Source organism: Trichinella spiralis, assembly GCF_000181795.1.
Source record: "Trichinella spiralis strain ISS 195 chromosome Unknown Scfld2, whole genome shotgun sequence".
NCBI classification, from domain to species: domain Eukaryota; kingdom Metazoa; phylum Nematoda; class Enoplea; order Trichinellida; family Trichinellidae; genus Trichinella; species Trichinella spiralis.
In genome coordinates, this window is record NW_003526941.1 from 8,706,666 (window position 1) to 8,719,457 (window position 12,792).

At 35.4% G+C, this 12,792-nt stretch overlaps 2 protein-coding genes across 2 annotated transcripts; both read left to right on the top strand.

Annotated features, from left to right (window-relative positions):
* Positions 1-215: 215 nt before the first annotated feature.
* On the top strand, positions 216-1,906 carry Tsp_06968 (Pre-mRNA-splicing factor SLU7). The gene is made up of 3 exons (XM_003380773.1): positions 216-348; positions 507-1,433; positions 1,503-1,906. The coding sequence occupies exons 1-3, from the start codon at positions 216-218 to the stop codon at positions 1,904-1,906; spliced, it is 1,464 nt and encodes a 487-aa protein (XP_003380821.1).
* Positions 1,907-2,930: 1,024 nt separating this feature from the next.
* Tsp_06969 (7SK snRNA methylphosphate capping enzyme) lies at positions 2,931-3,392 on the top strand. Its single transcript, XM_003380774.1, has 2 exons — positions 2,931-3,074; positions 3,126-3,392. The coding sequence occupies exons 1-2, from the start codon at positions 2,931-2,933 to the stop codon at positions 3,390-3,392; spliced, it is 411 nt and encodes a 136-aa protein (XP_003380822.1).
* Positions 3,393-12,792: the final 9,400 nt, after the last annotated feature.

Sequence of the window (12,792 nt, forward strand, 5' to 3'; positions counted from 1 at the left end):
AATATTAATTACTTTAATTTAGATTATCATTTTTTGTACTAAAAATAATTCATTTTTATATTCTTTTCCAAAAATATTTCAAAATGACAAAGTAAATGCAATTTGAAAAACTTTTTACCTGATTGTCAAATAAGCAGACTGTAGCGTGTTTGGTAGTTGCAGTTAGCAGTCAGTTGCTTGTTGCTTGGATTTCGTTACCAGTCCTTTTGTGAGCAATGGCGACATTTACACCACAGATTGCTCCATCATCTTTGTTGAAAACTAAAGATGCAACGGAAGATGGGCCCCGACGTCAAACGAAGGAGGAATACAGGAAATTGAAAGAGTTGGAAGAAGCTCGTAAAGCAGGTAATGTGCAGTTTCCATTTGCAAGGTTTTCTTCAACCTGTAAAATAATTTTTTTCACACACGACCACTTTGTTTAAGCTTTAGCTGTGAAATTTAAGCAGTAATCTACGAAATTATATTAATTTTAAATAATGAGTAATTAATTGTTGGCACGTTAGGTACCGTACCTGCAATGACGGATGTGGAAACTGGCAGCGATATCAATCCCCACATTCCACACTATATTGCACAAGCTCCGTGGTATATTGGTGCAGCTGGACCGACTTTGAAACATCAGAAACCGCACCCAGAAAGGCAAAAAGAATTGGCAGCCATAACGCAATGGTACAAACGTGGCGTCAGTGACCAAGTGGCGCAAAAATATCGCAAAGGGGCTTGTGAAAACTGTGGCGCAATGACGCACAAACGCAAAGACTGTATGGAGCGGCCGCGAAAAATTGGTGCCAAATATACGAACGATTCAATTGCGGCGGACGAATTTTCGCAGCCGAATATTAAGCTCGATTATGACGCGAAACGAGATCGTTGGAATGGTTTTGACGCTTCTTCTTACAATGCTCAAGCCGTGAAAGAGTTCGATCAGTTGGAAGAAGCTAGGAAGAAAATTCGACTGGAAAAGTGCAGGGACGGTGAGCCAGTTGACCAGAGAGACGAATCTGTGCTGGGAGAAGAAGATCGAATTGGTCACAAAGATGTAGACGAAGATAAATATGCAGAAAATGCATCAATGCCTGGAGTGAAGTTGGACGTGGACAGTCGAACTCGAATCACTGTTCGAAATTTGCGTATCCGCGAAGATACTGCAAAATATTTGTACAATTTGGATCCAAATTCTGCATATTACGATCCGAAAAGTCGATCGATGCGTGACAATCCTTTCAAAGGAACGCACAAAAGCGAGGACGAAGTGCCATTTGCTGGTGAAAATTTCCACAAATTCACCGGCGAAGTGCTCAGCGTGAACAATGCCCAACTGTTCGCTTGGGAAGCTCACAAACGTGGCGCCAGTGTGCACGCATTAGCCGAGCCGACAAAGTTGGAAGTGCTGAAGAAAGAATATGTAGTGAAAAAAGAAATTTTGAAAAGTAAATTGCCACTTTTTTTCAAATTATCATTTCTTCTGTATTTTGAAACAATTTTCTGTCACATTCCAGGCGAAGCTCAGAAGGCTATATTGGAAAAGTATGGCGGTGAAGAATATTTGCAAAATCCAGACAAGGAATTGTTGTACGCTCAAACGGAAAATTACGTCGAATACAATCGACACGGTGCTGTTGTTAAAGGTGATAAGAGGCCGACTTTGCGTTCACGTTATGAAGAGGATGTATTCGTTAACAACCATACAAGCGTTTGGGGTTCGTATTGGAGTGACGGTGAATGGGGTTATGCTTGTTGTCACAACAAATTTCCAAATAGTTATTGTACTGGAGAGATGGGAAAAGCTGCTATAAAATCTTCTATCATAACTTCTGAGGTTGCTGATGACGTGAAATCACCATCATCACCTTCATCAAGTGAACACGAATCTTCTTCACTTTCACACAGTGAAGAAGAATAAATTGTATGTAAAATGTATAAATTTCGAAACTTTTACTTGTTCTTTTTCCGTCGAAGCTGCAGAAAATTTTATGCCACAATGTTGTACAGACTTAAAATGTGAATAAATGTTTAAAATCAACGAATGAATGAATGAAATAGAAAAATTCAAATGTGACACTTACATTTAGTTGAATGACAGATAGGCGAAATGGAAGAAAAACGGATTGACGGCGTACGCGAGTTGGTTACAGTTTCAAAAAATGGCGCCAATTGACAAGACTGATCTAGTATTTATTTCGGTCAAATTTGCAACATTTATTTGAACTTTATTGATAAAATACTGTAAATAAGATAAACAATTATTGAAATGACCTATTTTTTTATTGTTAATTAATTTGAAAATAAATTATTACAGTCAAATTTATTTATATATATTTAGATGTTAAAATTGTGAATAGTCGTAAAAATGATAATTGTCAGTTAGTATTCAATAAATGGAAATAAATGTGTTGCAATAAATAAATTTTCATATTTTTAGCAAGTAATATTTTCCAATAAAAAAATAAATAATTGAATCTATCTCAAAATAGTATAATTAATAATAATTGTACATTTATTAAAGTGAAAAAAAAAGAAAATCACGTACGTTAGTACAGAAAATGATGAAAAATAATAATAAGTTTAAGAAAATAAGTTTAAAATTGTTGTATTAAAAGTTTGAAATTGAATAAATTAAATAATAATAAACGAATCAACGGTAATAATAAATTTACTGTAATTGTGTAGTTCATGTTCAATTGTTTAATATTGTTATTTGTAATATGCAGGTATGTATATATTTGGAAATTTTGGCGCCGTCCAGTCTTGTGACCCGATGAATTGCAAAGTGGTGGTGGTGTTAGAATACTTGTCGGGCGCCAAACGGTCGCACGGTCGACTGGTCCGCACGGGCTGATTAATAGCGAAGCGATCATTGACAAGCTGAATGACCTCTGCAGAAGTAGCTGTTCAACGGTCCAGATGAACAAAAGCCCTTTGAAGAGATGAAGCGAGTCCGTCGACGGCGCCATGCCGACGTCGACCTCGACCACAACTTGGTCATCTTTCTCAATCACTATCTGGGGTGTTCCGTTTCTCCCATGGCAGGTGGTCGATTCTCACCACATATTTATTATACTTCTTTATTTGTATATACATTTATATTTATATTTTAATATTAATATAATTTTTCTTTTTAGAAATCAAAAATATTCTTAACCGTTCTATATAAGTATACAACGGGCAAGTTATTAGTGTTATATTGCGAACGTCCCGGAAAAATTCGTCCACGCCTCCCAACCGGTTGGGCCAATCGTCATCGTCGACTGGCTTTCCCCGCGAAAACGACGACAATTGTCACTTCCACCACCACCACCACCACTACCACTACCATTACCACCATCGCCACTACCATTACCATCGACGCGTCATCAGCACAGCGCAAAAAGTTGATCGTCATTTATTAAAATTTCAATTTTCAATATTCATCAATTACGGTAAGTGATTTTTCAATTATTACTTATTGTTTGTTTTGGTCTTTTCTTGATTATTATCAAAATTTTTCCCCTTATCATATCTTATATCGCGCACAAATTACCGTAATCAGTATCTTCACAGTTGATTGTGCTGTTTTAATTTGCTTTTTTCTTTTCTTCTGCAAAAGTTGTTGAACGATTCAAAAAATTAAGCAGTTAATTTAAATAATTTCACTTTCAAATGTTCAATTGTGTAACAATTTCCACTTGTCCGTGTGTTGTTGTTTGTTCAATTTATTCTGATCTTCTCTTGCCTAGTCGATTTGGAACAAACGGACGCCTGTCCATTTTGCATTAACTTGAGTATTTTGTTGTGTAAATTGTGCAAATCAAACAAAAACGATCGACCGACAATTTACAATAATAATAAGCAGCGGTGAATGAATTTTCATATTTGAAAAATTGTTTACACCAATTTTTTTGCGAAACTTGATCACTTCCGACTACTTTGCTGCTGTCCAACCCAACCGCACCCATGTGATTGATGTGATTATTGCTTTCGATCACACCTTGCGTCAATGATTGATTTCCACTCCACTATCCTTTGACAATTTTGTAATTATTTATTCAAAAAAAATGCACAAAAACTCAACAACGCTTAAGCTGGTAATGGTTTGGAAAAACAATACTGAATTTGGTAATTTTCAAGTTTGATCATTTTTTTGTTTTTGACAAATAAAACTATTGGAGAAAGTAAGTAAGTAAGTGAAGAGATGGACGTATAAGAGAAGATGCACACGGACGACCGTGACCATCGTGCATTTAAGCTGTGAAAATCGATCGACGCCAATGTCGGCTAGCGACCCTGTGTGTAAATTGGGTCAGCAATGGTGAATGGACCAGAAACGTTGGCAAGCAGCTTTTTCCACTACTACTGACGTCAACCAGAGAGAAACACAAGCATGCATGCATGCATGCATGCATACATATGCTTGCATACACAGTGAGTGAGACTTGTGGAACAACAGGTTTCAATGCGACCGTTTTTATTGAAATGCAGCCGTTTGCAATGTGAAAACATTCGTCAGACGCGCAAATAAGCGACGGTGACGTTTGTTGAATCTTTTCATTTCAAATTCCTTCAACAACATCATATTTGACCGAGAAAATTTTTCATTCACACTTGCTGCAATCGATTTCAACAAGCCCCTGCTTCTTCTTCTTTTTCTTCTACAATGGGCAAACGTTTATTATTCTCTGATCTGCATCATTTTCGTTCACTCGGTCGGTTGGTCCGGCCTCTTTTGAAAAATTCACCTCGTCATCACACATGCTGAGCACTGCTGGATGTAAACAAATGGGGAGGGGAACAAATAAATTTTCCAAAAATGGATAAATTTATTCGTCTGCTTGCTTTTTTCTTGTACGGTTTTTTTTTCTTCTCGTCGGGCATGCTTGATGGAAAATGATGGGAATGGAGAAAAAAGTAACTTCGCACGTTTGCCTCGACATAAATTTTTCTTTTCTTCAATTGACATGTAGAAACGTCGTGGTGACGTGATTTGCATTTTGAGTTCAGGTTGTTCATTTTTTTTTCTTGCTCGACTTTTAAGAAGCAGACGCTTCGCATCATCATCATCGTCGTCGTCGTCGTCGTCTGCTCCACGTCATCGATCAAATTGAAGAGTGTTACAAGAATTGAATTGCACCTAGAAGAGAAGTTGATCAAAAGACCACCAAATCGATTGTCTTGTTTTGTTTCATCATTGATTCAACTGCATTTGTGCAACCTTTTCATCCTCCATTCACACTTGCTGATCACTTTTTTTTACAACAACAACAAATATATGGATATTTCTGTTATCTCAATTGAAGGTCATAAATTGAAAATGTGTTTTTTTCCTTTTCATACTTTTCAATCAACTGCACAAACTTGGCCTTGGTTTTTTTCACAACCAACCAACGAAAATCGTGCAACTTGTTTTTACCAGATTACTGTATAATACAGTATTTCAAAATGAAGTACTTGATTTTTACGAAATGTTGTGTAGCACATTTTTTTTGCACTTTTTAAAACAGAAATGAATTAACTTCAAACGGTAAATTGTATGTGTCTGTGTGTCAACAGGACGAAAAGTTTGTAAATTATTTTTGTTTATTTGCAAATGGAACTTGTCGGATTGAATTTCAAAGAAAAAAAAGACTAAAGTGAAATTAATCATCTTTATTGCATTTATGGCACAGTTCGGTGCGTTGGATTGCACAGATCATTTGTCCGTATGATTGATTGAGAAAAAAATGACGATTGAAGCAGACCAAAAAAACTACTGACATCATTGCAGTGACGTGAAATAGTTTTCTCTTTGATACAATTGACGTTTGGCAAAAATGGTTACATTGGCAATATTTGTCAACTTATTACGCTATTTTTTTAAAAAATTTTATTAATGAGAATTGTCGACGTTGTTTTGAATAATTTGAACAGAAAAAAATTGACAAGCGGTTATCTTCTTTTTTTAACGACCATCCAAAATGAAAACAACCAGTGGATATTATTATGATTATTAAATATAAAGTTGCAAATGCGAGGTGCGTCAAATGATGAGTGACGGACTGAATGACGAATGAGAAGGGGGAAAGTTTTTCTTTTCCACATACATACATACTCCTAAATGCTGCTGTTGTTGATGGGGATTTATTGGTGGCAGTAGTTGAACGTGGTCACCACAATCTACGGTGGTTCATCTGAGCGCAGAGCACACTGCCATCAAGTAGCTAGCTAGCTAGCTGGCTGACTGGCTGGCTGGCTTTTGGTGCTTGGTTCAATCGATGCGAATCACAATTGTTGCAAAAATTGCACTGCAGATTTGTTTCCAAAGCAAGCAGAAGCGATTTTTGAGCATTTTTCAGCCTGCCGTCAAGCGCCGAGAGACGCGTTGTTGGTTGAAATAAGCGGCTTCTGTCGGTCGGTCAGCCGGGCAATTTAGGCGCCAGTTTGGCGCATTGTTCGCATAGCTGGTCGCGTCGCAGCCGTTCAGCTGACTGATCAAACGTTTCTGACGTCAGCTTGGAACGTCGAATCCCGACCGCGAATGATGCGGGTAGAGACTGGTGAAAATCGAACAAGACCCACCCCTTCCGTTTGCTCCCATCGATCCACAACAGACCGACAGACGCGCGCGTGAGCTCACCAAAGCAGCATTCCATTCCAAATCCACTTTTCCATCTAGTTCTCTTACCAAACTGGCCAAATTTCAAACGTATCTTATTCAATCAATGCATCATCATCATCATCACTTTCCTGCTCTCTCTCTCTTTCTCTTTCCCACGCTATTTCTATTCTGCATCTGCAATTTGCAAACATTGAAATAAAACTGCAGCATCAACAGCAACGACTTTCATTCATCCATCCATCCTTATAATGTTCTTGTATATCATTTTAATTTAAGTAATAATATGAATAAACAAAGTGAAAAGTTTCATATTTTGACAGACATCAAAATGTGCAAAAGTCAGGTTATATATATGTATCCATTCGAATATGCTTATATATTTATTTTTCTGCATGCATATTTTTGATTCAAATTATTATTTTCATATTTACATTACAAATATGCTTTTTTTAAATTGAATAGTTGCTTTCATTGAATATTTTCACAAACATGCAACAGCAAGTATTTTATTTTCTATAAGGGGGACGGCAGTTTTTGTTTGTTTGTTAACAAAGCGCATTATTAGGGGGGTTTTTGTATATTTTCACGTCAGCATGTTGCTGACGCGGTTCGATCAACGTTTGTTGCATCACATTGTGTTCGATTGAATGAATGAATCAATTTGTTTTTGGAAAAAAATTTGTTTCACAAAACGAGAAACAACCTTTGATTTTGCAAAATGAAAATTTGTGTCCCAACATTGAGTTAGCTTGACGAGAGCTGCAGCATTGATTCTTGCCAGAGATTGAGATTGAGGAGGGGAAATGAGCAGAGAGGGCAGGGCAGGGGGAACGAGCGAAACGTTTCTTTCTTTCATTTTATCCACTTCTAGCGTTAATAAATGAATAATATTGCATTAAAAGTTAATTAATTGATGGCAATGTCTATTTATTATTTACTCGATCATACTACTCATGTACAGTGTTGAATGTTGTGCGTTTCGAAATCGATGATTTTGCATTTTTGCAAACGTTGCAATGTTGTGCAGAAAATTTCCAAAAATTTAATCAATTGTTTGAAAATTAATTCCCTTTATCATAAAACAAAAAATAACATAATGTTTTCAAATGAATATAATTTATCCGTATATCATTCTTTATTTTGTATTTGAATAATGGAAAATTTTAATAATTCTGCTTATCTGTTGGTGTTTGTGTAATGATGTGATAAAAATGGACAAGAAGATGATTTTGTTTTGGATGTTGTTGTTGCAAAGCAGATTTACAAAATGTGACAAGCGATGTTGAAGCTGAATAGCTAGCTTCCGGCTAAGCGAAAGGCTTGGACGTGGGTTGTTTGCTTTCAGATGATCATGTTTGCAGTGCTGTATTTGTAGAAATAGTTTGGCTTGCCGGTCGGTCTCCTGCTATGTATATGTATACATACAAGCATTTTATTGAAAATTAAAAGAAAAAATCGTCTCCTTTGTACTGATTAGTATTAGATTTTTGAAATAAGGGTTTTTTTTGAAGAATAAAAATGCAAAAGTAGAGATGGAGTGTGATTGAAGTTTGAAAAAGAAGCGACTAACTGACGACGACCGCTTTGCTTTTTGCTAAACGCTGAGCAGCAGCTGCTTGCCGACCAAACGCCAGTAGTGATGATGATGATGATGATGATGATGATGATGAGGCTCTTTATTTCGTTTATTTCTTTCACTGTTGTGTGTGCGTCAGAAACAGCAGCAATACTAGAAGCAGCAGAAGCTTTATGCTGTTTCTCGAGATAGAACAGATGCGTTTTATCACCGCTCCCAGCTTTGTCTACCGCCAACGCCATTTGACGACGATTTTCGCCTCAAGCATGCTTTTGAACGTCGAATGACATTTTCTGTTGCAAAACTGTTGAATGTCACCTGTATATTTATTCATCTCATCTCTTCTATTTTCTATTGCACGTCACCTCATCATCATCGATCTGTGTGATTGTGATGATCACCGTTTTCGTGCGAATGAATGAAAATCAAATTTTAATTCTTAACGTGCCTGTGTGTGTGTGTATGCGCTCGCGCTCGCGTTTCTGTGTGTCTAAAGTGAACAAAAATCAACAAAATTTTTCATTTAAGCTAATCAACAATCATTTATTAATTTGTTTTTCATTTTTTAATAAATATATTAATTAAATTCTTCCATCTTTTCTCTATCATCATCTCAATGGTTGTGTCGCGTCAGGTCATAATGTTGATAGTTCTTGTTTTATTTTATTTATTCATTCATTAATTTCTTCAGCATATTTAGATTGTATTCACACATGCACAATATATATATATATATATATTTATTTATTTATTTATTTATTTAAACTTTTTTCTGAACTTTTTTATTGCTTTCTTTTTATAAAAGCAATTTCCTCTTTTTTAGCATTTATAATTTTTCTTTTTCAGAACTGTGCACACTGTTGGACGACACCTCTTATCGTACCTCCTCCTTGCACGATGAATCTCATCAGTTGATTTCATATCTGGTAATTATGATTTTTTTTCGTTTTTGGTTTTGTTTTGGAGGAAATTTCTTCTATTTCTTGCTTTTTTGTGATGATTTCCAAAGCAAAAACTAATGTTAGTTGGAATAATTCATTTGTACAACAAAATGGCAAACTTGTGTAAATTTCAAATTCAACTTTTCACTTGATCAAAGGTTTCAAGGGTAATTGGAGGGAGTGGAGGGTTCTTCTGTTTTACTTTTGATATCACCTGGTCATCTAAGCTAAAACAAACGCCAACCGTAAAAGGGGCAGATGAGGCATGATGAATCTGGCCAATATTGCTTCAGGTAATCAAATACTATAATTGTTCGACTTGCTTGTTTGAATTTACTGCATATTCAGTCACGAAATGAGTCCATTCAATGGAAAAAAGAACACTGCACGCACGTACGTATTACCATGGCTATAGCGATCATTGATTATGTCAGTCATTTGAAATTTAGTATTTTCAGTGTTATTTTTTGTTAATTTAAAAATTTGGTAATGTAGTCTGATTTTTCACATCTAGTGCATCAGCAGAATGTATGTAGAGAGAACTGTGATTGTATTATTAAACTGTAATGACAGTTGCAAATAAACACAGAGGTAGTTGTTCAAAGAATTTAATGGCAACATCTTTTCTCTGGGGATGTTCTTTTTTGATTCCAAATCACGTATTGAATAGTGACGTCAGATGCCTTTTTGTTAGAAAAAGATTTCAACACCTTCCTCGCAGATTATTGGAGAAAATTATCGTTGCTTTTCTTATGTTTTTTTCCCTGTTCTATGCCAACACAGCACTGGGGCCATTGCAACACTTGAAAATTACACCTCGTGATGTGGAAATTGTCCCCACCCCACGTCTCATTTTCTCCCCAAAATGAAAACTTTGAAAAGTTGCAAAAATTGGAGGGGGAAAAGCGTTTTTGAACATAATTTTCCACATATTCCGCCCTATTGACAATTCAATTATGAAATGCAGTGTGATTTGAACAAGCAGGTTGGACAGACATTTCACTTTCGCATAGCTGGTTATTATTCATCTTTCTCTCTTCAATCACGCGATACTATTTATGTTTTTTTAATTTTGGCCAAGCGTTTATTATTAAAAATGTAAAATGAGCGTTTAGTTATTCTTCTTCTTCTTCTTCTTCTTCTTCTCTCCTATAGCTTGGAATTTTCATTTGTTGGAGAAAAGAGAAATTTATTACAATTCACACATGGCCTTTGACAGTTGGTTAGTTGAGACTGTTGAATGAATGATGAATTTCTTTTTGCCCATTTGCACAAATCGTTTTCTTTTCACATGTGTTAAAATCGATAAATTCTTATAAACGCTTGTTCATCTGCTTGGGAAATGTGATTTTTTAGCTTTTCTTATTTTATTATTTCATATTTATTGTTCAGTTGATTTTTTTTCCAAATGTAATTTGAATATTATTACTTTTTTGTGGGTATCTTTTTGCATTTACTGGACCGTGCGATCACATATGCACGCATGTATCATTTGTATGTTCTATCAGTTTGTGAAATGTGACACTTTGCCAATGGTAATTTCTTTCTTTTATATTTCTTTGATTTGTAAATTTTATTGCAACAAATGCATTGTACAAAATGAAACAGATTTCAATGATACAAATCTATTATGAATATGGGTAATTATTTATGAATAATAAATAAATAAATAAATAAATAAAGCGAAAAAACTTTTGACCCTTTTGAAAAGAGAAAAAATAGATATTAATTGAACGTGTCATTTGAAAAGGAATGCTTACGTGCGCTGACAGCTTGCTTATCTTCGAGTAGAATGCATCGCATCGTTCCGCATGGATCAATGCAGTTGACTACTTTTGACAGTTGGTGAACAGAAAACGGAAAGCGAATTTCCATTTTCTTCATCATCACATTTTCTGTGTGTCTGTCTGTCTCTGTGTATTTGTGACTCTGTGTGTGTTTGTGTGTGTTTTATATTTAATAATTTTCATTTTTTTCAATATTTTCTCTGCACTTTGTCAACGTTGTTGTTGTTCACTGGTAAGCGATTAGCATTTCATGTTTTATTAAACAAAAAAAAAACAACTTCGCGTCATCAACTTTTTCCCCATGATACTTAGATCTGTAATATTTTGTGATTATTTTTTCTCAATCTTTAAAATAACTCTAAAACAGAAGCTGTTGAAAGCAAATTATCATAATGTGATTTTTGATGTTTGCATTTAGAAAATTTATGATTTTCAAATATTTTTGCAAATAAGACTGGAGAGAATTGTAATTTGAAAAAAAATAATTTTAGAAAGCAAAAGAACCGTTGCTAAATTGGTAATTTACAAAATTTAAATTTCACTCTACTGTTATTATTATCGTTGTGAAGTGTATGGTTTTTTTTTTCTCTTTGATGTGCAAAAGTTGTTTCAAACTGATCGTTTCTACTGTTGTTGTCGTTATTCAAATATTGATCTAGGCGTTCTTTTTTATCTCAGCTAAAAGCCGAAAGCGTCGCCAGGCTTTTACGTCTTTTTCTCGCTTCCTTCTCTCTTTCGGGCACGGGACGTCATTTGTCGAAAAACGCCCCATCTGCACTTGCGGTCGTTGGTGGTTCCATTATATCGTTTTGTCAAATTCAATTTATTCACCGATCATGCACCCCAGAACACAGCAACGTTAATAAATAATAATAATTTATTTGGAAAATTATCACAATTTTTTTTCGATTTTCTGTTTTTCACATGTTTACTTTTTATTATTATTTGACAAATATATATATAGATGTTCATCGATATATTGCTGATGCGTGACAGGGAATGAATAATATCCATTGTCTAATCAGACGTTCTGTTTGTTTGTTAAGATTTTTAACCTCACCGATTACGCAACACTTTTTTTCGTTGTTTGCTTTTATCGCCATGTGCAAAATTGAACACAACGAGTGGGAGGAGGCGAACAGAAGGGCAAAGATGCAAATGATGATTTAAATTAAGGAGTGGCAAGGAAAATCTCACACTTCCTCCAACTGACGACGACATTTGGCACACAGAAACTCGTGTGATTGGTGGAATTGGGAGGCGGGTGGGGTGGGGGTTGAAGGTTGGGAATGTCGCTTTTTTTGTTCTTCAGATAAGCTTTTCGCGGATCGTATGTTGACACAGACAGCGTCATAGATAATTATTTATTTTTATCTCATCGTCATCATTTTCTTCGACACGTCATCGGGGTCACGAACAGTTGTGCAGGATGTGCGGAAAATCATTTGCCCTATAGTAGCTTGTCATATTTATATCCACCAAATCTGTCAAGTAGAACGCAGTTGTTCAAATTTTCATATATTTATCAACAATATTGCATATTTGTGCAACAATACTGAATAATTGTCAAGCAGAATGAATACGATGAAGCCATTTTATTATTATTATTATTATTTGACCCATTTTTGTGGATGCAAGTTTTCCGCTCATATCCTGCTTTGCTGTTGAGAGAAACTATTATTTTCGTCGCCTATTTCGATTTTTATCTTATCTTATCACAGCACAATTGTAGTGGCACGGGGAACGAAATTTTCAATTCAATCAGTAGGGCAATTCCGCTGTTGAACTCTCAGTTTGTAGCAAAGAAAATCAAAAAAAAACAAAGCTGTGGCTACTTTGTATTTTTTTTTCTGTTTCTCATTTTTATAGTTATTTTCATTTTCAAACAAAAGTACTCTGCTGCTACTACTACTA

What these genes read in the sequence shown, in the direction of transcription:
- Tsp_06968 (XM_003380773.1), top strand. Translation starts at nt 216, where the DNA reads ATGGCGACATTTACACCACAGATTGCTCCATCATCTTTGTTGAAAACT. An exon ending in GGAAGAAGCTCGTAAAGCAG is followed by an intron (nt 349 to 506) that starts GTAATGTGCAGT and finishes TTGGCACGTTAG; the next exon opens with GTACCGTACCTGCAATGACG. An exon ending in GAAAAAAGAAATTTTGAAAA is followed by an intron (nt 1,434 to 1,502) that starts GTAAATTGCCAC and finishes GTCACATTCCAG; the next exon opens with GCGAAGCTCAGAAGGCTATA.
- Tsp_06969 (XM_003380774.1), top strand. Translation starts at nt 2,931, where the DNA reads ATGAAGCGAGTCCGTCGACGGCGCCATGCCGACGTCGACCTCGACCAC. An exon ending in TTTATTATACTTCTTTATTT is followed by an intron (nt 3,075 to 3,125) that starts GTATATACATTT and finishes TTTTCTTTTTAG; the next exon opens with AAATCAAAAATATTCTTAAC.